This window comes from Heptranchias perlo, chromosome 28 (genome assembly GCF_035084215.1).
Source record: "Heptranchias perlo isolate sHepPer1 chromosome 28, sHepPer1.hap1, whole genome shotgun sequence".
NCBI lineage: Eukaryota > Metazoa > Chordata > Chondrichthyes > Hexanchiformes > Hexanchidae > Heptranchias > Heptranchias perlo.
The window spans coordinates 22,012,386-22,040,327 of NC_090352.1; the positions used below are offsets into that span (position 1 = coordinate 22,012,386).

At 43.2% G+C, this 27,942-nt stretch overlaps 1 protein-coding gene across 1 annotated transcript; it reads left to right on the forward strand.

The window, feature by feature from the left end:
• LOC137299263 (protein ABHD15-like) lies at window positions 1–27,877 on the forward strand. The gene is made up of 3 exons (XM_067967924.1): window positions 1–1,008; window positions 21,604–21,956; window positions 26,025–27,877. The coding sequence occupies exons 1-3, from the start codon at window positions 550–552 to the stop codon at window positions 26,557–26,559; spliced, it is 1,347 nt and encodes a 448-aa protein (XP_067824025.1). The 5' UTR covers window positions 1–549; the 3' UTR covers window positions 26,560–27,877.
• The last annotated feature ends 65 nt before the right edge of the window (window positions 27,878–27,942 follow it).

Here is a 27,942-nt window from a genome sequence, read left to right on the forward strand (position 1 = left end):
AGTGAAACGTTACAAAGCCCGGAGAATCTTGACTTTTTGCATCTCGAACGACCCCCCTCCTTTATATATATATATTATTGGATGTACGTGGAGACACCGTGTAAAGCAGGGAGCCGCAGCTCCTGGGAGCTGTGAGTGTAAAGGTTTGGTACAACGACAAGGGGAGATGTTGATTTTGTATTTGGAGGGGACGAGATGTTAAACGTCAGTAGGGAAACGTTGCAATCGCATCAACTTCCTTTTTGACTGTTTAGTGGGTGCACGCAAAAGGAGTTTTGCTTTTCAAAGTGTTTGAGGTCTTGGAGCAATGCAGATGCATTTGTAAACGGAGGGCTGGTGTCTCTCAGTTTAGTCATTACTATTAAATAAGGAGTATAATGTCACCTGACATTCGGAGCTTCGGTTAGTTGCTTTTATGGTTCTATTAAATTCGACTCTCTGCAACCGAAAGGAAGGACCATCTAGTGAAGAGACTAACCGAGAGCTTGCTTGCCTTTGGATTTGTTTTCCTGTCGTTCTAATTACTTGGCCGTCAGTTGGCATTTTGCAATGCCATTATGGGGTCCCGCTGTCTGCATATTGTCCCTGGTCGTGCTCTATCTGTTAGCAAGACTGTATTTCGGCCAGAATTTCAAAGATCGATTCTGCTGTAAAAGTCGATGCGACCGGGAGGAGCTGGGCAGCGATGCCCCGAAGCTGATCTGCAAACCCTCAGCCCTCGCTAAGTACCTGCTCAAAACCTGCCTGACTTTCACCTCGGGATCCCAATCCCGGTGGATCTGGAGGAAGCTGCCTCACCTGCAAACCGTCTGGAATGGGATCTGGCCGCCGGACACCGGGGTCCAATTCGTCCGGGATTATCTGCAGTTGTCCGACGAGGGGCTGGTGGCACTGGACTGGGCAGTGCCAGCCACTTCGAGCAGGAGGAGAGCATCCAGCAACTCCCCAGCACCCATCGTGCTCGTCATCCCCAACTCCTTCGGGAAAATCACCAGGAATGTGGTAAAGGTGAGGTCCGAGCTTTGCTTTTATCAAAAAAAAACAAATGGAGTGATAATTTCAATCATGTAACACCCAGTCTTGCAATGATGGGAAAAGAGCAGGGGAGTGGGACTCATTGGATAGCTCGTTCAGAGAGCAGGCACGGGCACGATGGGCTGAATGGCCTTCTCTGCTGTCCGATTCTATGATTCTAAGAGACAACACGGGTGTGTATTGTGGAGTCAGGTGCTGCTGAAATTTGGATAGGGGCCAAGTGGAATGCACACATAAAAAGTTAGCCCTGTTTTGTGTTGGTGCGGGACTGTAGCAGCTCGTTTTATTTTGCTCTTAAACCTTCAATTGGTCTGCCTTGAAGAGCGCCAAGTAAAGACGACCAATGTGTCACCTGCAGACCATGGCCACCACTTTACAACTCTTTGCAAAATCGCACCTTACCGAGGTCTTTACACTGAAGTTTAGGAAAGGGGGGTTGTATTTTAGATATCGACCAAGGGTGAGAAATCTGGTCCCCCCCACCCCGCCCCACATTCAATCCACTTAAACCAGTGTTACACAGTTCTTCTCATTTGTATTCCAAGGCGCTCGGTCTTAGTGTCGGTCATGGGATATCGAAAATGGATTTAACAGCACAGGTATAGAGAACCAGCTCACCAAAACTCGAGTCCAGAATCCAAATGAAAAGAAAACTTAACATGAAGGTAGCTAAAGACATTTTTATATTGATGCTTGTTTAGATTCTGGGAGATCGGTATCCGTGTGTCAGCTCCCTATTTTTACACTGTGAAAATCTGACCTTACGATTCCGTTGTCAGGGTAAGAAGCTGGAACCTTCTGATTCTGTTCTCAGTACCATTCTAGCTACGTTTATATCAGTGCTGTTTAATTCAAATTCTGAGAGACTGGCATCACTGATCAAGTTTCTGCTGTTTAAATTGCTACATCCAGTTCCCTCATCACAGACTTGTAGACCATTAGTCTAAGAGTGTGCTGCACGGATAAAGGAGCCAATCCAGCAGTTTAAACACTGAGAGCTGGATCCTGCATGCTGCGTTCTCGGAATCCAAATTAAATGGCAGCAGTGTAAGAACAGCCACTGTGCTGAACTATCGTGTCCACTCACTGTGGGGCAACAATTAACAAAACGAATAGAATGGTGGACTATATAGCCAAAAACAGTCGAGTACAAGTTGGAAGAAATCATCCTTTAAACTGTACAACGCTTTGGTCAAAACACAGCTTGAGTACTGTGCGTATTTTTGCCCTTCAGGACACAAGGGAGATATTCAATCCCTGGAGGTGATGCAGAGAAGAGCCACAATACAGACACCCCTAAACTGGGATTTTCCCCTTCAGCAATCCGACAGTACATATCAGGAAATTTGACACCCCCCTCCCCCCCACTGCCTGTGATTAAAAGTGATGGCCAGAAAATTGCTGGCAGGGTGTGTCGAGATTCCCAATGTGTCCTCCCAGAATTTAAGCGCTGGCGTTGCTGTCAAACGACTCAGCTGTGAGGAAAGGCTGGAGAAACAGGAGCTTTTCCGCTTTAAAGAGAGGTGACTGAGAGGTGATCTTACAGAGGTAAATGGAATAGTAAACACCACAGAAAAGGTCAATCTGGAACATTACTCAAAGTAAACCATTGCAGTAGGACTGAGGGACACTGGTTTAAACTAACAACAGACAAATACAGGACAGTGTCAGCAAGTTCTTCACAAAGAGAGTGATCAACGTGTAGAATGGCCTTCCAGGTACGGTAGTGGAGGCAAAACTCAAGAATTGTTTAAGAAACAGGTAGATACCATAATGGGGCGACTGTAGCATCTTTTTTGGATGGTTGAACTAAAGTGGGCCTCATCTGCTTCTATCTTGTGATCATTAGAGATCTTTCTTTGCATGTCTCTCTCATTCTTGGAATCAATGCTGGAAACTAAAGGCAAAATCAAAGCACCTGACTGTCCTCCTTACACCTCCATGCCCCCCCAACCAGCTACCCTAGCCAGTGGGCTTGCGATAATTGAGTTATGTAATCAGTAGCTAAAGTTAGAAATAGTCTCGACTTGACATATTGAATTACAAAGCATCAGGTCCACTTTATTTGGCAAATAATTCATGTGTTCAGCTGGTAATTTGCCAAATAGTAATAGTTCATATTAATACTGAAGTGTGCCATCATTTTGCACAAGTGGTGAGCAGACTCCAGCTGCGCATTCCCATCTGAGTGCGGTTTTCTCCTGTTTGCAGGAGGCGCGTAATAGTGTCACATCTGTCACTCCAGCTGGAGGCAGGTACAGGAAGGTGGGAGCATTTGAATTGCTTAATTTTGGTTAAAAAAGGGATAAGTACATTAAATTCACATTACAAAACTTAATTTAAAAAGTACAAATCCACTAGGTGCCTTTTAAGATGCTGCCCAGCATAATTATTTTCTCTATTTTCAGGCACAAGTTTAAGAAGCCTACCCATGTAAACATTTCTTCTGCAAATTTAATCCATTTGAATGAGATTAATAGTATCGCCCACTTTCAGTAATGACCCCACTGCCCCTTTCTTCGTCACTACTTCCTGTCTCTATGATTGACAGGAATCTATGGCTGAAGAGTGGAGGTAAGTGTTGTCAGTAAACAAATCGTGAATCACTGGTATGGATCCCAGCAAGGAAAATAAAACTCTCACAGTGACTCATTTTTGGAACGAAATGTGTAGATGTGTACATTTCTTTACTTTGTACTTGTACACAGAAATCTTTTTCAAAACAAAAACAGGGTGACAGTTCAGTGCCTCTGGGATGAGGAGGAGAAAAAGCAACCAGCCAATTGTTATCCAGTGAGCGGGTACTGGAAATTTGCACTTGTTAGACATCTAATCTGAACAGAACGAGGTTCAGCTATTATTGCTTCCATGGCCAAATAGCCTGCTGATGCTCATTTACAGCATGAAGACTGGTCTTCTTGGTGAGATGCGAGAGGGGTCCCAGCTCCCATGGAACTGTACTGCAGCAAATATCAGTGCCTTCAGGAAAAGAGGGGAGAAACTTGAGGGAAAATGGGATAACAGCAGTCTTAGTTCCACCCAGCAACACAACCTCCACAACGGAGTGTGTTTTAAAAAAAAAATCATTCTCTGGATATGGGTGTGGCTGGCAAGGCCAGCATTTATTGCCCATTCTTAGTTGCTCTTGAGATGGTGGTGGTGGGCCTTCTTCTTGAACCGCTGCAGTTCATGAGGTAGGGAGTTCCAGCATTTTGACCCAGCGACGATGAAGGAACATCGATATATGTCTAAATCGGAATAGTGTGTGATTTAGAGTGGAACATGGAGGTGATGGTGTTCCCATGCACCTGCTTAACTTGTCCTTCTAGTTGATGGAGGTTGCAGGTTTGGGAGGTGCTGTCGAAGAAGCCTTGGCAAGTTGCTGCATTGCTTTCTGTAGATGGTACACACTGCAGCCATGGTGCGCCAATGGTGGAGGGAGTAAATGTTTAAGGTAATTGGATGTTGGGGTCATAAGTGTTTTAACAATGGGATTATAATGGTCTTTAGTTGATTGCAATATAAATTCAGCTCAAATGAGTATCTTGGACTAAGTTTTAAATTTCCTATGCTCTATTAATGCCAAGGATTATGTTGTGGCCCTGATTAAATAAGGAGGATCTTCATAATTGTAAAATTATTTGTTCTCTGTTATGGGTAGAAACAACAGTCAATATAATTCTAACATATTTGGTTATGTAAATAATTTGGCCTAGAATTTCCACTTCAGTTACCCAGGCTTTTGGGTGTAACCCGATGGAGTCTACTGGGAAATTCTTCAGGAGCTGCTATGCTGGCTCCCCGCTTGCCTTTGTCAGTACAGGAATTTTCGGTTGGATGTGACATAGGGTATTGCATACATTTGCCCAAATATAGGTGGCTGTACTTTAACCAGATGTAAATGACGGAAATACATCATACAATGTATTTCCTGTCATTGGTGCTTAAGCAGTGCTGGTCGCAAGGGACGCCTCTGTAACCCCCGTGTCCAGCATTGTTTGGGTGGCAGGGGGAGAATTTAAATTTTAAAATTGATGAAAGGAATTGAACTGATTGCTGGGTAACTGATTAAATTGTGGAAATTGTAAAAAAAATTCAGCCCCTCTTCGGCTGTCCTAGGGGCTGCCAGCCACAATACACTATGGCAGGCCTCAAAAACCAGGCCTTATTCTCAGACCACTCCTAGGTGGGCACTTCATCAGAGGCCGGGGGAGGCTGCCAAAGTTATTTAAATGACCCCGACCCTGGAAATTCAGCCAGAGGCAATAGCGCTTCCTTGTGGCAGATGGGCCAGTGGTATGGCTGAGCAGAAGATCTATTTTCAGGGAGGCAGAAACTGTGTACTTATACCATTGACCTTTACACTTTACCCCAGGGGACTGGCTGGTCATGGATCCAGAATCCAGGTCGGATGAGTAGAGATCGGATGCATAAGTACATAAATTGCACCTTCCTGAAATTAGACTCTGTTAGGAAAACCTGAATGCCGTCATGACTGATTATTTTAATAAACATAACTTTTTAAACTGTAAAATTTCTTTAGCTATTACTGAGCTAGCAGGGAGTAAATCATTTTTAGATCTCTATGGGCCAAGTATGCAGCTTTTCAGCAGCTGTAAATCTCAGTGATTTGAATCAAATCCATTCAAACAACCAGATTCAGGTCCCTGTATAATACAGAATATGCATTGGGCAATAATTAGATACTGTCCAACTCAGTCATTGCTTGTGGGATGAGGTGCCTTTGGCATCCAAACAATAAATTTAACTTCAGTTTAATTTTCAGATCAAACAAAGCATTTTTTGCCATTATAAATTTGGACAGCTCCATATCTACATTAGGGAAGACAGTCATCAGAATTAAGTTGAGTTCATAGCCCCCATTTACATTCCCATCACATCACCGATATGAATTTAAATGAGATTGCATTGGTCTGAATTAATTGGGATTGTTGGCTTTAATAATCATTTTCTTTTGAAAGACCATGAAGCTGTTGAATTGTTGTAAAACCCCAACTGGTTCACTAATGTCCTTTAGGGAAGGAAACTTTCCGTCCTTACTCAGTCTGGTCTATATGTGACCCAGCCCCACACCAACGTGGATGACTTAACAATTACCGCCCCATCAGCCTATTCTCAATCATCAGCAAAGTGATGGAAGGTGTCGTCGACAGTGCTATCAAGCGGCACTTACTCACCAATAACCTGCTCACCGATGCTCAGTTTGGGTTCCGCCAAGACCACTCGGCTCCAGACCTCATTACAGCCTTGGTCCAAACATGGACAAATGAGCTGAATTCCAGTGGTGAGGTGAGAGTGACTCTTGACATCAAGGCAGCATTTGACCGAGTGTGACACCAAGGAGCCCTAGTAAAATTGAAATCAATGGGAATCAGGAGGAAAACTCTCCAGTGGCTGGAGTCATACGTAGCACAAAGGAAAATGGTAGTTGTTGTTGGAGGCCAATCATCTCAGCCCCAGGACATTGCTGCAGGAGTTCCTCAGGACTGTGTCCTAGGCCCAACCATCTTCAGCTGCTTCATCAATGACCTTCCCTCCATCATAAGGTCAGAAATGGGGATGTTCACTGATGATTGCACAGTGTTCAGTTTCATTCGCAACCCCTCAGATAATGAAGCAGTGCGTGCCCGCTTGCAGCAAGACCGGGACAACATCCAGGCTTGGGCTGATAAGTGGCAAGTAACATTCGCACCAGACAAGTGCCAGGCAATGACCATCTCCAACAAGAGAGAGGCTAACCACCTCCCCTTGACATTCAACGGCATTACCATCGCCGAATCCCCCATCATCAACATCCTGGGGGTCACCATTGACCAGAAACTTAACTGGCCAGCCACATAAATACTGGGGCTATAAGAGCAGGTCAGAGGCTGGGTATTCTGCGGCGAGTGACTCACCTCCTGACTCCCCAAAGCCTTTCCACCATCTACAAGGCACAAGTCAGGAGTGTGATGGAATACTCTCCACTTGCCTGGATGAGTGCAGCTCCAACAACACTCAAGACGCTCGACACCATCCAGGACAAAGCAGCCCGCTTGATTGGCACCTCATCCACCACCCTAAACAATCACTTCCTTCACCACCGGCGCACTGTGGCTGCAGTGTGTACCATGCAGAGGATGCACTGCAGCAACTTGCCAAGGCTTCTTCGACAGCACCTCCCAAACCCGCAACCTCTACCATCTAGAAGGACAAGAGCAGCAGGTACATGGGAACAACACCACCTGCACGTTCCCCTCCAAGTCACACACCATTCCGACTTGGAAATATATTGCCGTTCCTTGATCGTCGCTGGGTCAAATCCAGGAACTCCCTTCCGAACAGCACAATGGGAGAACCTTCACCACACGGACTGCAGCGGCTCACCACCACCTTCTCAAGGGCAATTAGGCATAGGCAATAAATGCTGGCCTCGCCAGCGATGCCCACATCCCATGAACGAATAAAAAAAAACAGCCTAGCAAGCCACTCAGTTGTACCAAACCACTACAAATATGGACTGCAGCGATTCAAGAAGATGGCCCACCACCACCTTCTCAGGGCAACTAGGGATGGGCAATAAATGCTGACCTTGCCAGCGATGTTCACATCCCAAGAATGAATGAAAAAAAGTACATATCAATTAGAGTTAAAGCCTACTTCTTCCCAAGGTGAGGTTTGATTTTCATTGTCCTGTTTTTGTGATCTTGATTGAATTTAAATTGAGGATAATCAGCATTATTCTGGGACTATCAGGTAGGGGCTGATTGGGAACATTTAAGTTATTTCACATTGTATTGTCAGTGCATTAGGAATCAATGAACTGTAGGTTTGCACTTTTAGCTGCAGCGTAAATGATACACAAATTGATTTGGATTAAAATCAAAAGAGTAAATGAATTTAATCCAACTGAAATCTGAAGTAAAAATCCACCTTAACAGTTATAGGTATGGTGTGAACTATCTGCGTAGTGAATTTAAGTTAGACAAGTGTAAATCTTTCTTCCAGATTCATTGTAGAGTTAGTGCTGTACAATGCATCATGCATGCTACTGGCATAACTTGTGATGTAAATACGGGCCCATGTGTTCTCTTCAGATTAACTTAGTGTGTGATTTTTACAATGAGAATTTTTTATTTGGTGGTAGACTTATCTCTGTGTGAAATATTTGGGGAAGAATTTCTGTGTGGTGAGTTGTACCTGTTTTATACCATTTAAAAAGATTTATGCCTACTGGTGGTCAGGAGAGGTATTTACACAAAGGTTTCCTGAGTCAGCTCATTTGCATACCCACTGGAGTGGTCATTGGTGTAAATCCCATGTAAAATGGGTGTAAACTGCTGCAGTGCATGGAGACTTGGGTGCAGCTTTTAAGAAGACAGTTTAGCCTGGGGGACAGCCAGCTAAGGAAGGAGCAGTGCGTCTTCAAGTATATCCACAGCAGGACTCTCTGCAGCAAGCAGCCAAATAAGGCAGCAGGACATTGGACCCAGGCACAGAAGAAGAACACTGGGCTTTTCTAACTCAGACCTCCAAGCCTTTCTTGAGGAAATTAAAATAAAGAGGCACAGACTCCTAGGAGTCCATGCCAGCAAGCCTGCCAGGATGTCACTTTTGCCACCGGGAGGGAGATGGCAGTGGCACTGAGTGCCACTTTCTCACCCCTAGTGCCACAAGAATTTCAACAACCACACCAGGGCAGGCAAGGTAATGCACCAGACACACTCCCTTTTCCTCCTTGCCCACTGTGGACATCCTGCCCACTGTGGATCCCAGCACACACTTGTACAACTAACCCTCAGGACAGCAATACATGCCAGGCCTCTTGCCTTCCCCCTCAGAGCACCATGTCAGTGGAATGTGAGAGGGGTTACCAAGCTGACCAAGAGCAAGCTCCAGAGATGAAACCAGGAGAAAGCTGCCATGAGATGAGGGTCACCTCATTCCTATGACTCTTTTGTGCAGCATGAGCAGCCAACCATGATCCTGATCCCATGATCCTGGCCCTCAGGTTCCATTTAGGAGAAGAATAGGTGAAAGAAAGGCAGGTGTGGGCACCCACGGGACGCATGGTGTCAAGATAGAGTTGGTTGTCTTCTGATCACTTTGGACTTTATTGTATTAAAATTGACATGGAACTGACATGGTGCTTTGTTATTCACCAGATACCCATCCAAGCAGTGAAAACATGCATTTAAGATCCCCATTGCCTTCTCGATGACCAATCTTATAGAGACATGTGGCTTTTGTTGTAGCATCCTTCTGCTGCTTTTTGGGCCACTCTTAATATGGTCATTATCCATGGGAGCAGGGGATAGGCTTTATCACCCAGAAGCTATCTTTGATGTGATTTTCTTCCCTGAAGAATTCATGGAGGCCCACATTTCACAGTATAAAGGCATTATGTGATAACTTCCAGCATATTGGGTGTTGACATAAAGGACCCTCTGCATGTTGTCACACACAATCTGCACATTGAGGGAGTGGAAGCCCCTCCTGTTGATGTAGTTGAGGGTATATTCTGTGATAAAATGCAAAGTGATGTGTGCGTTCCATGGAAGGCACTCTTGGCCTTGGGGAAGGCAGCAATGCCATTAAAACAGATGGGCCTATTTCGGTGCTGCCTTGCTGTGATGCCAAAGGTGATTAATTCACCTACTCTCCTGTAAAGGGCACCAGTGACCTGACGAATTCAGGCCCTTGCTGTTGCCTGGCTGATACCGCACTGAGCGCTTGTGGCTGCCTGAAATGACCCTGTGCCATAAAAGTTGAGGGCTGTGGTCACCTTCGTAGCCACTGAGAGAGCAGTGCAGGCAGATGAGTGTGGCTGGAAGTATTTCTGCAGTAGGTGACAGAAATGCCATATTGCTTCTTTGGTAAAGCTCACTCTTCAGAAATGTCCTCCTATGACCTGTGCTGCCTGCATAGTCTATGGTGGGAGGGGGATGGGGGCAATAATATCTAGTGGGCTGCATTCCCCTTAAATGCTGCCTGACTCTCCTTTGCTTCATCCTGTGCTGCTCCTCCTCCTCCATGATGTGGAGATGCCGGTGATGGACTGGGGTGGACAAATGTAAGGAGTCTTACAACACCAGGTTATAGTCCAACAGTTTTATTGGAATCACAAGCTTTCGGAGCTTTCCACCTGACGAAGGAGGAAAGCTCCGAAAGCTTGTGATTCCAATAAAGCTGTTGGACTATAACCTGGTGTTGTAAGACTCCTTACATTTGTCCTCCATGATAATAGCATTCAAGGGTATGCCCAAAGGGAATATCAGCTGCTCCGGAGAAGCCCTCACAGTGGGAATGAGGTGGGGGTGGGGGTTGAAAATTTGCTGGGGTTCTGACTCTGTCAGAAGCAATTGCAGATGTCTATAGGTAGAATGGTAAAAAAAAATTGCAAAAAATATTGTTTCCCAGTTGCAGAAATCCTTTCTCAAACTCCCCAGACTCTCCAGGATCGGAAACTCCTCACTTCCGCTTGTATCAGCTGTTCCTGGCAGCTGCTGTGCTGTATAAGTCTCACTCTGAGACACAGAGTGCATTAAGAGTGTAAAACCAGGAAACTCGGAGCTGTCCTCACTGGCCCTCACTTTGACACATGCGAATGAGGTCAGTCGGGATTCAGCGGGCGGAGGGTGGGAAGGTTCAGAAAGCACAAGGGAACTCAGGGGACGTGTTTTATTGCTGGAAATCTGCCTGATTTTCCTGCCTGCAAAAAAATTCCTGCACAGTTCATGTACCGCTAATGTGCTGAAAAGTGTGAGGAAATTCACCCAATTTGTTTTAAGTCAATATTATTCCATCCAGGCAGGTGTGCTGCCAGTAGGTACTACAGCACAGTCATTTACAAAGGTAATGCTAGAAATATCTTATGGTACTAAAATGATGCTGTCTTCATTTTATGTTGAGAGTACATATACCACCCACAGTTTTCCTTAATGGTGACTCCGCACTCTAAATAATGTCAGCATTATTCTATGGAGCTAAATGTGACTGGATTAAGTGTGTACTGTATTGTACCATGGACCCATTGGCTAGGTTTGTGCCAAAACAGTCATGATTTTGTATGATTAATGGGCACAGATGTATCACAATCTGCCCTCCTGCTCCTCCTGGCTCCTCCTTTCCACCTGCTTCAGGCTGGTTGGGAAGCCACAGCAGCTTCTCTGCTCAGGCCCCAGTTAAAATGTCATCAGGGTTCCATTGATGTCTTAAGACCATGATTATCACTTATGCATGACGCTCCTGCTCCTCATCCGCCATTAAAACCAGCAGCGTTAAAATCGGAGATCGGCGGGAACAGAGTGGGAAATGGAGCCGCTCCGTTTTAGCTGCTGGACTGCTCCATTCCTGCCCAGCAGGGAGGGTTAAAATCCCCCTCCCCATCCCAGTTATCAGGTTACACATCTGCCCTATTGGCAGTTGAAGTGCATGATCCAGATGGGGGGGGAGGAACAAAAATCGAGGGTAGCCTTGAAAACCTGTCCCCTTCAAAAAGCAATGATCAAAAAACATTTTGTGTTTACGTTGTATTATAATGCAAAATGCCCTGTGTGTTATATTTCAAGGCTGAACATTGCAGCTTAGGGTTGGGGATCTCAGTACTTTTCTAGTGTGCTAAATGTCTGCATAAAACTACAGACATTTGTATGTCTGTAGTTTTATGCACAATATTTGAAGGGTTAGTAAGATCACAAGGAATCATAAAAAAGCAATGCAACTGATTCAAATCTAATCACATTTTTGTAATGTTATAATTTTTTATTAAACATGCTCCTAAAAATAATTGAGCTTTTGTACACGATCATAAGAAGTGAAACCAAATCTCTTTGTTCTGCTTAGTTTCTAAGAAAGTGGGGGAGTTGGTGAAACATAATAAATTGCTATGGGGATTGTACAAGACTGATGAAACATTTTAATCAACTTCCTCCGTGAGTTAACCAATGTATCCTGTCGTATAGCTGGTCATTGTACATCATGCACTCTGTTCACTAAGAAACAGACTAAGTGAGAAACTACTTTTTTACTGATCAGCTACGTTCTTCACTTCTTACCATAGAACTTCCTCTTAATCCCTAACTGCGGGCATTCCTCACAGTCAACCCACCCAATGAGAAATGATAATAGTTCTTCCATATTAAAGAGAAAACTACAACAAATCTGATGTTTGGTATTCATCCCAGTCAGTTTGGATCCAGAAGTGATCATGTAAGTACAGATTGACCATGTAAAAATCAATGGGATAGGCTGGTAGTGGCAAAATGAGAATTATCAGCCTTATACTGATGAGGGCAGATCCCGGAATGAACGATATATTGTTTGGGACCCCTACAGTCCTTGTGGGATGAAGGCTATAATGTGACAGTGCAACTTGCCTATTATCCCTTCCAATCATGTGACATGAGTTGCCTGTAAGTGATACAACTACCTGATATTTCCCTTTCATCCTGACAGGTGACATAAAATTGCTGCTGGTTTCAGAATATGATAATGACAAATATCTGTGGACTATATAGAACTCCCACATCAGTGGCAGCAAATCCACATCAGCTCAAGAAACCAATAGCGTGATTACAGCAGACACACCTAGCAGCTGCACCATGGCTAGTCAGCACTAACGGTATTCTTCAACCACAGAAAGCTATTTCTGCCTACACATACCTGACCACGTGAGCAACCCCAAAAACACACTTTAAAAAAATGCATTTCATTAATGTTCTAGCACAGAAATAGCAGTTTATTTTCTCTCCATAAGATGAAAATATAGCATTGGTTTTATATGTGCAGTGTCATCCATTATTGATTAGTGATATAACCCCATTAAATGTTAATTGCTGACAGATTGATGGTTATCGGAGGATGTGCAGTTTATCAGCAGTGACATCTAGACAAATACTTGCGAAACTAGACCACATGAATCACTTATTGTGAGTGCCATGCATTTTAGGTGACAGAAAGGCACTAGACTGAACCTTGTAACTTGTTTTTTTGGTGCAGTTCTATTTTATTAGAGATTTGCATTGGTAACCTATGATGTAGTTGATCAGATTACGCATTTTTATCTAGTACTGGTTGCATGCATGAATGTACATCGAGTTACATCAAAACTACAGCACAGAAACAGACCATTCGGCCCAGCTAGTCTATGCAGTGTTTAAGCTCCACAAGAGCCTCCTCCCTCCCTACTTCGATGTGGAGATGCCGGTGATGGACTGGGGTGGACAAATGTAAGGAATCTTACAACACCAGGTTATAGTCCAACAAATTTATTTTAAAATCACAAGCTTTCGGAGATTATCCCCTTCGTCAGATGAATGAGTGAAAAGGTTCTCAAATCGCATATCTTATACTAGGCTGGGACAGCATCACACCAATCAAAAGGTGTCGTTGAAGACAAACATGGGACGCAACCAACAGAGTACCCTTCGTCGTCCAGTACTTCCCTGGAGCGGAGAAACTACACCATGTTCTCCGCAGCCTTCAACATGTCATCGATGACGACGAACACCTCGCTAAGGCCATCCCCACGCCTCCACTACTCGCCTTTAAACAGCCACCCAACCTCAAACAGACCATCGTTCGCAGCAAGTAACCCAGTTTTCAGGAGAACAGCGTCCACGACACCACACAACCCTGCCACAGCAACCTCTGCAAGACATGCCAGATCATCGACACGAATACCACCATCACACGAGAGGACACCACCCACCAGGTACATGGTTCATACTCCTGTGACTCGGCCAACGTTGTCTACCTCATACGTTGCAGGAAAGGATGCCCCGGAGCATGGTACATTGGCGAGACCATGCAGACACTGCGACAACGGATGAACGGACACCGCGCAACAATCGCCAGACAGGAGGGTTCCCTCCCAGTCGGGGAACACTTTAGCAGTCAAGGACATTCAGCCACCGATCTTCGGGTAAGCGTTCTCCAAGGCGGCCTTCGAGACACACGACAACGCAAAATCGTCGAGCAGAAGTTGATAGCCAAGTTCCGCACCCATGAGGACGGCCTCAACCGGGATCTTGGGTTCATGTCACGCTACACGTAACCCCACCAGCAAAAAAGGAAATTAAATTATGTTTTTTATTATTCTCTCTCTCTCTCTCTCTCTCTGCCATTTTGGGTTTCTTTCTGCCTGTCTGTGTAATTGACACAATGTATATCCAGTGTACTGGGACGTGCTGTTCTCCGTGACTGGCCTGTTTGAATAACAACGACACCTTTTGATTGGTGTGATGCTGTCCCAGCCTAGTATAAGATATGCGATTTGAGAACCTTTTCACTCATTCATCTGACGAAGGGGATAATCTCCGAAAGCTTGTGATTTTAAAATAAATTTGTTGGACTATAACCTGGTGTTGTAAGATTCCTTACATTCCTCCCTACTTCATTTAACTCTATCAGCATACCCTTCTATTGCTTTCTCCCTCATGTGCTTATCTAGCTTCCCCTTAAATGCATCTATGTTATTTGCCTCAACTACCCTTTGTGGTAATGCATTCTACATTCTTACCACTCTTTGGGTAAAGAAGTTTCTCCTGAATTCCCTATTGGATTTATTAGCGACTATTTTATATTTATGACCTCTAGTTTTGGACTCCTCCATGTTATAATGTACAAGCGAAACAGATGAATTTAATGGGGCTGTGTTGTCCATTTAGGGAGTGTTGCGTGTTGATTCATTTGTGGTCTAGTCAACAACAGCCTTCTCCATAGAGCAGGCATAATTGGTGTTGAGGAGTAGGTTTACTGCAGCCATGTTTGAAATTTGCATGTTATGTGATTAGTACAAAAGCAAAATATTGCGGATGCTGGAAATCTGAATTAAAAACAGAAAATGTGTTTGCATCTGTTATGTGAATAGCACAACTTGTATTGCAAGCAACACATTCACAAAATGGCTTAGTTTGATCTAGATCTCAAAAGTAAAGGCAATGCAAAATAATTAATTTGATGCTGTGCAGCTTATTTTCCTCAGGTTTATTTGCATCTGTGGCTCTAGTGCATATTCCATAATTTCATCAGTCCAGCATTGAGCACAAGGAAAGAGAATGATTTAGCCATTTGTGTCTAAACTGCAGATAACACCTCTTTTGAATTCAAATATTCTTAGAAAAGTTGTGTTAGAATGCTGAGGATCAGTGCCTGGTGGCCAAACAATGTATAATCCATTTCCTAGTAGGAATTTCAAACCTAGCAAACTCTAATTGATTACTCTACCTTAATTCTTACATTGTTACTAAAGGCTAAGATCTGTCTTATTTTCTGAGATTTTAATAGCACCAGCAAGCAGTCTGTTACTCCCTTACCTTTTTTACAATGCAACAGAAAATATCCAACAATACTGTAAGCCCACATTATCCATCTGTGACTAATGCCTACACCTTATTTATTAGTTTATTTCTTTTGGAAAGGGAAAGATTGTCATTTTATGTGATGATACTGATTGATAAATATCCATGAAATTAAAGGAACAAGGTTCTAGATTTTCTTCCTGTGACTGGTTTTACGCCAGAAGTGCACTTTTGCCTGCTGGTGTTACACCGTCAAGAACCAGGTTCCCAGTTCCAATAGAACCCTCGATAGGGGCAAAGGGGAGAAGAAGCTCCAATAGTGTCACAGCCAGTTTAATGAAGCAGCACCGTAAAGAGGCTGGCCAGCAATTAAATGAATGCCTGTGTTTACATTACGGTACTGGGAGAGAAGGAAAGATGTCAGAGGTGCGACATCAGGGCCCAGAGCCCTCAAATGTTCAGACTCCTCTGTTGCCATATTACCCCCAAGGGAAGAAGGAAGTCAGGTTTGAAGGGACACACAAACATAGGCACCTAGGGAGAAGCATGTTAGAAAGAAACAGAAGGCACACAGAAGTGTTGTCCTAAAATTTTGTTTCTCAGTGACAGGATATGAGCAGCATGAATTGGGGCATGGTGGAGTAATGTTTGTGAGAAATTTTAGTGGAGTTTTTTCAAAATGGGAGCCTTGGTAACTGGAGGAGAGTTACAGGTCAGTAAGTTATTGTGGTGATGTTATAACCAAAGGGGAGCCATGACTGTGCAGTAGGCAAGGAGCTTTTCTAGATGAAGCTGTTTCTTATTAGCTGCACACCTGGATGTCTTGTCAATGGGTTTTCTTGGGTGACCGTTTCCTGCAATGAACATAAGAACATAAGAAATAGGAGCAGGAGTAGGTCATAGGGCCCCTCGAGCCTGCTCCATCATTCAATCAGATCATGGCTGATCTTCGATCTCAACTCCATTTTCCCGCCTGATCCCCATATCCCTTGATTTCCCTAGAGTCCAAAAATCTATTCATCTCAGCCTTGAATATATTCATCATCCACAGCCCTCTGGGGTAGAGAATTCCAAAGATTCACAACCCTCTGTGTGAAGAAATTCCTCCTCATCTCAGTCTTGAATGGCCGACTCCTTATCCTGTGACTGTGCCCCCTAGTTCTAGATTCTCTAGCCAGGGGAAAGAATCTCTCAGCATCTACCCTGTCAAGCCCCCTAATAATCGTATATGTTTCAATTAAATCACCTCCCATTCTTCTAAACTCCAGAGAGAATAGGCCCATCCTACTCAACCTCTCCTCATAGGACAATCCTCTCATCCCAGGAACTAATATAGTGAACCTTCGTTGTACCACCTCCAAGGCAAGTATATCCTTCCTTAAATAAGGAGACCAAAACTGTCCGCAGTACTCCAGGTGAGGTCTCACTAAAATCCTGTACAACTGTAATAAGGCTTCAGCTGCCTGCTCACCCTGCAGTGGCTGACATTACACACCAGCTGGACATTCATTGAATGAATGTCTTTTCTATTCACACAAGTTGATGGTATTCTCAGTTGGGGCATGAATGGTAATGTCAGTTAGTGCTCCCTGCATCTGGAGAAATCTTGCCAATCAGTTAAAGTTCATCACCCTCTTGTGCTGCTGTGCCAGGTTCTTTTGGGAAGATGATGAAATGTGCAACTCTCACAAACACGGCTTTATACATCAGTGGAGAGTGACTGGCTGATGTTGCAGATGTTCCCTGCTGCCCTCTATAGCTGCTTTTGCATTGCAGCCTCGGCCTTGGGAGAGTAACCCATCATTCTACTGCCTTTACCGATTGATAGTGTAGTTAACCTTCCTCTAAACCAGCTGCTCTGCGGGGATGGTTATTTCGCACATGCACTATCTGGCCATGACGATTTGGCTAGCCTGCTTGCGTGAATACCATCAACTTGTGTGAATAGAAAAGACATTCATTCAATGAATGTCCAGCTGGTGTGTGATGTCAGCCACTGCAGGGTGAGCAGGCAGCTGAAGCCTTATTACAGTTGTACAGGATTTTAGTGAAACCTCACCTGGAGTACTGTGGACAGTTTTGGTCTCCTTATTTAAGGAAGGATATACTTGCCTTGGAGGCGGTACAACGAAGGTTCACTATATTAGTTCCTGGGATGAGAGGATTGTCCTATCAGGAGAGGTTGAGTAGGATGGGCCTATTCTCTCTGGAGTTTAGAAGAATGGGAGGTGATTTAATTGAAACATATACGATTATTAGGGGGCTTGACAGGGTAGATTCTTTCCCCTGCTTGCGTGAAATGTTGATATCATGATGTTACTATGAGTACAATAGTCATTCGCGTACATAATGACATGATGTGTTACGATGTCGCTACTAGTACATAAGCCACTGCCGTCAGAACAGAGTATTTATTGGCCTCAGCCATTGGGCTTAAGAAGTGTGGTAAGTTTATCTTTATGCTGTTGCTAACTATGTGAGACTGGGCGCTGGAGGCTGAAGAGCAATACAAAATCTTAGAGGACGTATATCCGGGCACTTATGCCAGGATGCACCAGCCCAGAATCTTCACTGATGATCCTGCAAAACTTCATAGGGTCAAGTGGCACTTCCTTTCCTTGAAAAGGAATGGCAGGTGCCTGCGCCTCTAGGGGCACAACAATGGTGCTCACCCACCAAAGATGCTACAAATTGTGGTGGGAGCAGCTGGCCAGGGGGTGGGGGAGGGTGCCATGTCCCCTTTGTGCATCCCCAGAAAGAACTTTGACCTGCCTCCTGAAGCACCCACCTTTTAAAGGGGACCATAGTTAAAATAATTAATGGCCCGTTCTGCTATTCATCAGCCTGGTATGCCAGGTCTTACCAGCTGCACCACCACCAATGATATGCCAGGAATCTCTGAAGGTTGAGGACACTTGAACTCTGGGCACTAGGAGTCCCCAGCCCCGTCTCCTCCTGCACCAGTGATAAAACAATAAAGAACTAGATATAAACAATGCAAAAACAACTGAAAAGTTAACCTCTGATAGACAAGGTGAGATTGTATAAGGGTGTGAATGGCCACTGGAGGACGCTCTTGTGCTCAGTAGCAGTGGGAGCTAACCTTAACTGTAGAATCTAGACTGACTTCGTGCCAGGGGAAGGATTATAAGATTTTTTCTAAAATTGTACCAAATTTACACAAGTGAATAGCAAGCATAACATTCAAATGCTGTTGCAGCAACCCAGCAATATAAATTGCCAAAACACCTTCGAAATGTTATGAGCAGGGCATTTGCTAACTGGAACTGCATTCTGCCCATATGGACATCATATACCAGGGTTTTCATGTGAAATTAAATATCTCATTAGAAGAGAAAATAGGATTACATAATATCCTACATCTTAATCATCATAGACCTGCCCATAATAATGTCACAGAGAAATCTAATGCTTTGAGAATTTATACTTACCAAAACTGCAAGGAATGCCATAATTATGGGAAAGGATGTGGCATTTGATTCACACATGTTCATGTATGAGTGAAATTAGCCATATTATATCATTTCCTGTGTACCCTGTGATTCACAACATCATCAGTAAAGGATTCTGAAAGTTATTAAGTTCTCTCAGAGGCCCTGAAATGCAGCAGAAACTGGTGTCTAGTCTGTGTTGGTAGTGACTCATTTCCCCTCTGCTTTTTACACAATCTCTTTGATTTGAGATGGTGTAATGTGACGTTTCCTAAGACATTTAATAAAAAAGGCTGACTACCAGGTGGGGAGCGCTTCAGAGCAGTCCACTTACAATAGTCCCACCTTACTGACTGGCGATGGCAAAATATCTTATCAAAATTTTCTTAAATGATAATGCGGGTTTAACGTAAAACTGGTTGATATATTTCTAAAGTTGAGATATGAGAGCAAATCTTGAATATTTTGTTGGTTTTCAAGCCATGAAAGATACCTTTGAAATTATTTATGATAATCTTTAAAAATGTCATGCTGCACATCCTGGATGGAGTTATACATGTCACAGGGAATTGTTGGAATTGTTGCGAAACATAGAAACATAGAAAATAGGAGCAAGACTAGGCCATTCGGCCCTTCGGGCCTGCTCTGCCATTCAAAATGATCATGGCTGATCGTCTAACTCAGTACCCTGTTCCCACTTTTTCCCCATATCCCTCGATCCCTTTAGCATTAAGAAACATATCTATCTCCTTCTTGAATATATCTAATGACTTGGCCTCCACTGCTTTCTGTGGTTGTGAATTCCACAGGTTCACCACCCTCTGAGTGAAGAAATTTCTCCTCATCTCAGTTCTAAATGGCATACCCCGTATCCTGAGACTGTGACCCCTGGTTCTGGACTCCCCAGCCATCGGGAACATCCTCCCTGCATCTAGTCTGTCTAGTCCTGTGGTGGAAAAATATTAAGGGTTGGTTTGCCTGAGTCAGTTCAGGCCCCATTATAAAGTAATCATGATGACGTCCTAGAGGTGAAACGTTTTCAGAAAGATATGCATAAGAAAACCAGTAAGTTATGTGAATTTAAGAAAGGGGCAAGTATGCTCAGCTACTTACTGATGGGAGCTGCAGCTGATACAAGTGAAAAGTCTAGTTGGACATCCTACATTTTGCAGGAGCATTTAGGACAACTGGTCCCCACTTCACCTCACTACTCCACTCTGAAGAAGAACAATTGTTATCTAAACTTAGTACAGTGTAGAAAACAATACTCCAGGATGTAGGCTGCTAGAGCTACAACTGCTTAAACCTCCCTGCTCAAGCAAGAACCACAGGGCATTAGATGTTCCTGCCCTTACCACATCCGTTTAATCATAGTTTGGGTGTAGCTATAGGAAATTTATTTTTTACTAAGCTGGCAAGTATAAATTGTAAAAGTCTTAGTTATTAGCATATTACTTTGATTGAAGATCATAAGGAAATATTAGCAGATATTACAATGGCACAATGAGCTATAAAATCCAACATTCCAGTATTTAACAGAACTATCTATCTGAAGCAGTTGATTAATGCAATGCTTCCTCACCCTTACAAAAGCTAATCTGTCAATTATTCATCTGAACATGACAGTAACTCATTTAAACACAGCATTACTCTGTGATCCATTTCAGTCTGATTAACCTTATGCTGTTGTTGTATGATGCATTTGGGGCAGAATTTCCACCAGAATCCTTTTAAATTCACTACAAATTCATAGTACGATATTGGCAAGTTGCAAGTTAGCTCCCATACACCACCATTGACCAGACTCATTGACAGTCAATGGTGATCTGACTACAGAGTCATGTTGGATTGACTCCGGTATAACACAAACAACTGACACAATATTTGGGGCACCAGCTGCAGTCTGTGACAAAGAAGGAAATAGTTTCTTAAAGGTTCTAAAGTGTATTACTTTGCTTAATACTCACATTGAGCCCACACCCGTACATTTTATTCAGGCTGGGGATAAGACTGTAATCAGATTGTATTCATTTAATATTAACAATAATATCAACCAAATAAGAAAGCAGGAGGCTGCTCTGAAAATCAAAATGACGACTAGTTCACCATGCCATTAAATACACCTTTATTGGTTTTCTGTAAAATCATAAACATTTTAAACTGACAATAGTTGCTTACCTTTAAATGCAATGTATGTTAATTGTTCCTTTTCACTGAATTATTTGACACTTAAACATATTCCTGTGTTACAAAAAAAATCACTAAAGGGTGTAAACAACATAACATTATATTAATTTACAATTCGTATTCTCTCTACATTTTTATATATAATATGTATATTTCATATTGTACCCTTCATGATTCCTTATAAAACAAGAGTGATGTTGTAGAGTGAGCATAACACAGATCTGATTTAGTTAAGTATTGCCAACAGCTTTATTGGAACTGTTCTAATACATAAATCTGTATATAATCTCCTTTTAAGAACTCATAACTGCCAGAATTGTGATTCAATACATAATTATCTGTCTCCACAAACCACAGCATAAACAAGATGTGATGTTATGTTTTGTTATGTACTCAGAATGAGGAAATGCCATCAGGCCCATCTGAGCTCGCCCCGCTTCTTAATGAACTCGAAACTGAATCGCTACTCTTCCTCCTCCCAGCGTCCTGGGAAAAGCAAAAGCTGAGACCTGTAGCCAATCAGGAATCTCTGTCAAAATGCCCTCCCAAACCCACAAGTGGAGGAAAAAGTCCAGTTTTACCAAACTATGTTCTAAATCGTACAATTCTTTATTTTGTCTTTGAAGCTTTGTGCCTCAGCCCTGGATTGCGGCCATCGTCCAGTGATTTTTAATAGAAGATGCCAGAATGGAAGTCTTTTAACTACACTGAAGCTGCAACAGTTTGGTGACCCATCTGATCTGAGAGAAGCAGTCAGATACATTAGGTATAAACATCCAAATGCCAGACTTTTCACTGTAAGTGAGAGCACAGGAGCTGGGCTCTTGCTGTCCTATCTTGGTGAGTGCGGATCCTCCAGTTATGTGACATCTGCTGCCTGCATCTCGCCCATTTTCAGATGCCAGGAATGGTTTGAAACAGGTCCACCCTGGCTTTATCACTGGTTCCTACTCCTTTACCAAAAAACTTGGCTTAGCAGGTGAGTAAGATCAGTAATGTGATTTGTTGCCACATAGAGAACTGTGTACGGTGAAAGTAGACAGTGTCTCGTAATTAATGTTCTTTGGGGACCACTCTTGTGTTGCTGGAGCTCTGGTACCCATTCTGCAAATGAGGTCACTTCTTAACCTGCTGCAGGCCCTCGTCCAGATAGCGATGGTCCACCTTCTGTTAAATGCCTCCATCTCCTACACAGACCATATTAAACTTTCAGGAATATATGCAGCATCAGGACACCCCAAAATATTTGCACATACCTTTTCCTTTGCCACAAACTCTGTTCCCTAGCCACCGACTCCATCTCTCTCCCTGCCCACTGTTTGAGGCTGAACCAGACTGTTTGCAACCATGATGTCCTATTAGACCCTGAGATGAGCTTCCGACCACATATCCGCTCCATCACCAAGACCGCCTACTTTCACCTCCATAACATTGCCCGTCTCCGCCCCGCCTCAGCTCATCTGCTGCTGAAATCCTCATCCATGCCTTTGTTACCTCTAGACTTGACTATTCCAATGCTTTTCTGGCTGGCCTCCCATCTTCCACCCTCCTTAAACTTGAGCTCATCCAAAACTTTGCTGCTCGTATCCTAACTCGCACCAAGTCCCGTTCACCCATCACCCTTGTTATCGCTGACCTACATTGCCTCCCGGTCTGGTAATGCCTTGATTTTAAGATTCTCATCCTTGTTTTCAAATCCCTCCGTGGCCTCGCCCCTCCCTATCTCTGTAACCTCCTCCAGCCCTATAACCCGCCGAGATCTCTGCGCTCCTCCAATTCTGGCCTCTTGTGCATCCCCGATTTTAATCGCTCCACCATTAACAGCCATGCCTTCAGCTGCCTGGGCCCGAAGCTCTGGAATGCCCTCTATAAACCTCTCCGCCTATCTACCTCTCTCTCCTCCTTGAAAGCGCTCCTTAAAACCCACCTCTTTAACCAAGCTTTTGGTCACTCGTCCTAATATCTCTTTATGTGGCTCGGTGTCAAATTTTGTTTGATAACGTTCCTGTGAAGTGTCTTGGGTCGTTTTACTATGTTAAAGGCGCTATATAAATGTAAGTTGTTGTTGTTGTTGCTTTAAGAACGAGTAGCAGACTGTGAGTGTCACTGCCTTTTCATGCATTACATCCTCGCCTCGACTTGTGTGCACTTTCCATGGCTTGTGACCAGACAGTATTTCCTAGGTGGGCATGAAACTGCACCAAACAAAATGTTATGTCATCAAACAAAGATCAGTGAGTGACAGAATGTTTTGTGCGGGTGTAGCCACAGGGCAAACAGTTTTACTCCTGTACTTACTTTCCCCCTCCTGCTAAAGTCATTAAACTTTTTCCAACACTGCATCCACGTCCTTGACATAACTCTGGTGTGGCCTCAGCCACCTCTTGCCTTGCCCTGTATGCAACTGCCTTTAGGACCTTCCTTCCAGCAGTTGCTCAATGGCTTCGTGATTGAAGCAGGATGCCATTATGCGAGCTACCCTCTTTATTGGCCTTCTGAATGATTTCACACTGCTTTTCCTACCATTTCATCTTTGGCACTGCCAATTGTAAAATTATCTACTGACATAAATAAGTTCACAGAAGCATCCAAGAATATTTCCTTGCAATTTGTGCACTTGATAAATTTTCACCCAGGCTCAGGGTTCACTATTTCCTCCATAGACTCCTCCAAGGCCCCAGGATGTACCTAACCTTTAAAGCATGTGCAGCCCTTTAAGGCCTGCTGCTCCACTTTTATTTCCTAGGCTGTCAACACTGCACCCAAGAGGATGTAATGCCCAGGAGATGCAAATGAGGCCTGAGACCAAATCCAGGCACATAGTTACTGATGTCAAATGGAGCACTATTTTTATGTGCTGTCCACATGTTGCACTCATTTCCCTGGGCCCCAGAAAAACCGGCCCATATAATTGCATTTGTGCGATGACAGACATGCACCAAGTAGATGCCAGCCACTGCACAACAGTAACGGAAGGAATATTGAAAGATCAGTCACCCCAGACTACTTCTGTACACCCCCTAGCAACTAGTCATAGAGTAGTATTGACAGAAACCAGGGAGAAAGCCTCCAGGCTCCTTTCAGCTGTGGAAGATACAGGAACTTCAAGGGTTTAAAACAGAGAAAAATAATATAAATGACTCACAAATAAATCATTAAAAAAATTAAGCTAGTGCACAGTAAAATCATATCAGAATCTCAGTGATGAGAAATTATTAACAATTAGTGAAATTTTATTTGATACACACACATAGGCCAAGTGCCCCAAACAAGACCTTTGTATGGATATTGACTTATATTCTGTATGGGCCAAAGTTCAACAAACAGCATTGCTTTGTTGGATCCAATATTGATTCAGATAGTCACTGTGTGAAAGTGTTTGGAAACATTTTGATGTGGTAACGTTCTGTATAAGTATAAGTGCCAATCAGCCATGCTTACTGCTGTTTCTGAAGGAACATGGAATTAATGCAAATGACACTTGCTCCAGTGTTTCTGGTTATGTGACCACTGATTAAAATCATACCATACTATGCTTAATAATCCTTTTTCATTGTTCAACATTATAGATTATAGACTATGCAATAGATAACGACAACAACAACATGCATTTATATAGCGCCTTTAACATAGTAAGAAGTCCCATGGAGTGTAATCAGACAAAAAATGACAATGAACCACAGAAGGAGACAGTAGGACAAGTGACCAAAACCTTGGTCAAAAAGTGAGTTTTAAGGAGGGTCTTAGGGGAGGAGAGGGTGGTGGAGAGGATGAGGGTTTAGGGAGGAAATTCCAGAGCATAGGGCCTAGAAGGCAAAAGGCATGGCCTCCAAAGGTGGGGCAAATGGAGTGGGGGATGCACAAGAGGCCAGAGTTGGAGGAACGAAAGATTGGAGTGTTGTAGAGTTGGAGAAGATTACAGAGATAGGAAGGGACGAGGCCATGAAAGGATTTAAACACAAGGATGAGAATTTTAAATTTGAGGTGCTGTGAGAATAGAAGCCAAAGTAGATCAGCAAACACAGGGATGTTGGGTGAATGGAACTTGATGTGGGATAGGATACGGGCAGAGATTTGGATGAGTTGAAGTTTATGGAGAGTGGAGGATGTGAGGCTGGCCAAGAGAGCATTGTAATAGTCGAGCATTGTAATAGTCGAGCCTGGAGGTGACAAAAGCATGGAAGAGAGTTTCAGCAGCGGATGGGCTAAGGCAGGGATGCAGATGGGCGATGTTATGGAGGCGGAAGTAGGCAGTCCTTGTGATGGAGAGGATATGGGGTTGGAAGCTCAGCTCAGGGTCGAATAGCACGTCAAAGTTGTAAAAAGCCTGGTTCACCCTGAGACAGGGAAGGGGGGATGGAATCTGCGGCATGGGTACGGAGTTAGTGGCAGGGGCTGAAAACAATAGATTCTTGGGGGACTCCAGAGATACAGTGCGGGGATAGGAAGAGAAGCCATTGCTGGAGATGCTCTGGCTATGAATGGATAGGTAAGAGTGGAACCAAGTGAGAGTTGATCCACTGAGCTGGAAATCGAAGGATAGGCATTGGAGGAGGATGGTGTGGTTGACAGTGTCAAAGGCAGCAGACAGGTTGAGAAGTACGAAGACAGCTAATGTACCATGGTCACAGACATAGAGGATATCATTTGTGACTTTCATTAGGGCTGATTCTGTGCTGTGTCAATGGAGGAAACCTGATTGGAAAGATTCAAACATGAAGTTGTGGGAAAGAGAGCCACAGATTTGGGAAGCAACAACATATTCAGGGACTTTGCAGAGGTAGGGTAGGTTGGAGATGGGGCAGTAGTTTGTCCTTCTGTAATCGAGGTCATTTGTTGTCTATTAATTCTCAGGGTGGTAGATAGCATCCTGCATTTGATGCAGGGAAACTTCTGCTTAGGAATCAAATCCAGTTGACATTTTTCCAATTGAATGTTAGTGTTAGTAATAGTGTTACATGGGAATTTTCACAGTTCCCTAAAGTAATGAAGTTTGAATTAACTGCAGTGTTAAAAGTCTAATTATTAATGATCTTGCCAACTCTAGGTACACCACCGTGCTGGGAGAGATCATAGACATGGATAAGTTGTTTGCCACTCGGACCCTGAGGGAGGTGGAAGAGGTAATGTTCTGTCAAACAAGGAAGAGTAGCCCATGCTGGGACTTGTACTGGGAGAAGAATGATCCTTTACGGGATGTGGATGAGGTTGCAGTGCCGGTGTTGTGTATTTGCAGCCAGGACGACCCGTGCAGAGGGGACCCAGACACAACCCTGCCATTCGAGCTCTTTGAAACCAACCCCCATTTTTTTCTATTGTTAACTAAACATGGCGGTCATTGTGGCTTCTTGAAGAGCAGATCCTCTGTATGGAGCCATGAGGTATTATTGGAGTATTTTAAATCTGTCAGTGAGTTCTTCATGACAGAGGAAAGGACAAAAAGCTTTTCCAAAAGAAAAGGTGCAGGGGCTGGAAACTCCATGTCTTATAAATGTGGCAGAGGCAACAGCTTCAAAAGAGACTCGTTTTGCTCTCACAATATCCATGACATTTTCAACTGGCAGCGATCCTATACCAGGTGATAAAAATTAGGACCAGTCATGAAATGATGGTTTTTATAGGCCCTAAAGGTCAAATTAATGCAGTTCTTTTTTATGTGGATCATAAAATGGAACTTCATTAGCATAGACATGTGTTCAGCAATTCTTTTTATCACGGGCTCATGTTGTTGAGATTTGACTACTTACTTTCCAGACAGCTGGAGAAAAAGAACACTTTGATTGTTGGTGAAAATGTGTCTACAAAATTTTAATACCGTAGTATTAAATAGTTCTTAGGATTTTAAGTTACAAATTAATTTATAACTGGGCTAAGATGGTCACAAGCCATGAAGCGGGACCTGCCGATACGTTTATGAGTCTTATCTGTGTTTTAAGATTTCCTACAAGGGGCAGGTAACGTTTGCTATAGCAACCGCAGCTGTGTTAACAGTTTGTTGTAATGAAGTTTGACTTTTAAATTCTGTCCTAGGGTGGAAACACTTTAGTTGAGAATTAACCTCTTACCCTCTGACAAACATCAAACAAAACTGCCAAAACCCAAAGGGTGGACTTAGCCTTTGTATTATATCCAACCTATTTATTAAAACAAAAGTAACTGTGGGGTTGCTGATTACTGCTTTATGGCTCACTGTGGTTGGAACAAATTTACATTTTCTGTGATCTATTTTTAAGATTTAAAATATTATTTTACCAATAAGTTCAAGTCTGCATTTGACATTGCTCAATTGAAATAAACGCTAGAGAACGGGGAAGTTTGATGGTAAAATATGTATAATTGTTAAAAATGCAACATGAAAATGAGTGTGGTATAGATGTATGCGTTTAAAGTGTCTTTGAAAAAAAATGTAAAAGACTTGTTTCATACATCTTGTGGTTTCTCAACCTCTATATTTATTATATCTGTGCAACGTGCTTCAACATTAATCTGCTCCTTGACATGAAACCTACTCGTTTGAACTAAAGCCCTCTAAGCAGGAAGTCTTCTTTATCTTTTAGCTTTCATTTTTGAAATCAAACATTCAGTATCACCAGCATTCTGACAGTGACTACACAAGGAACAGATGGAATTCATTCAGTAGCAGACAGAAATTGGCAAAAAATGTTAAGATTAAAGGACAAGTGGTAATATTCTTTATTCCATACTGGAGAATCTGACCTTAACTCCCAATTAAAACTATAATTAGATATAATTTTTCAAGCTGTGGTATGAAAGATATGTGTATTTTTAAGGTTTGGAGCAGCACAACTGTCCAAAGGCCCCCCTTCCCCCCTCCCCCACCCCCAGCTGGTGCTAGGATAGTAAACAGTGTACTCCCTGGCATCATCTCAACCAATTCAATTTCCTGACAGTTTTCAGATCAGTTTATTTAAGTGCTTAGAAGAGAAAAATTTCTCTTCCAAAAA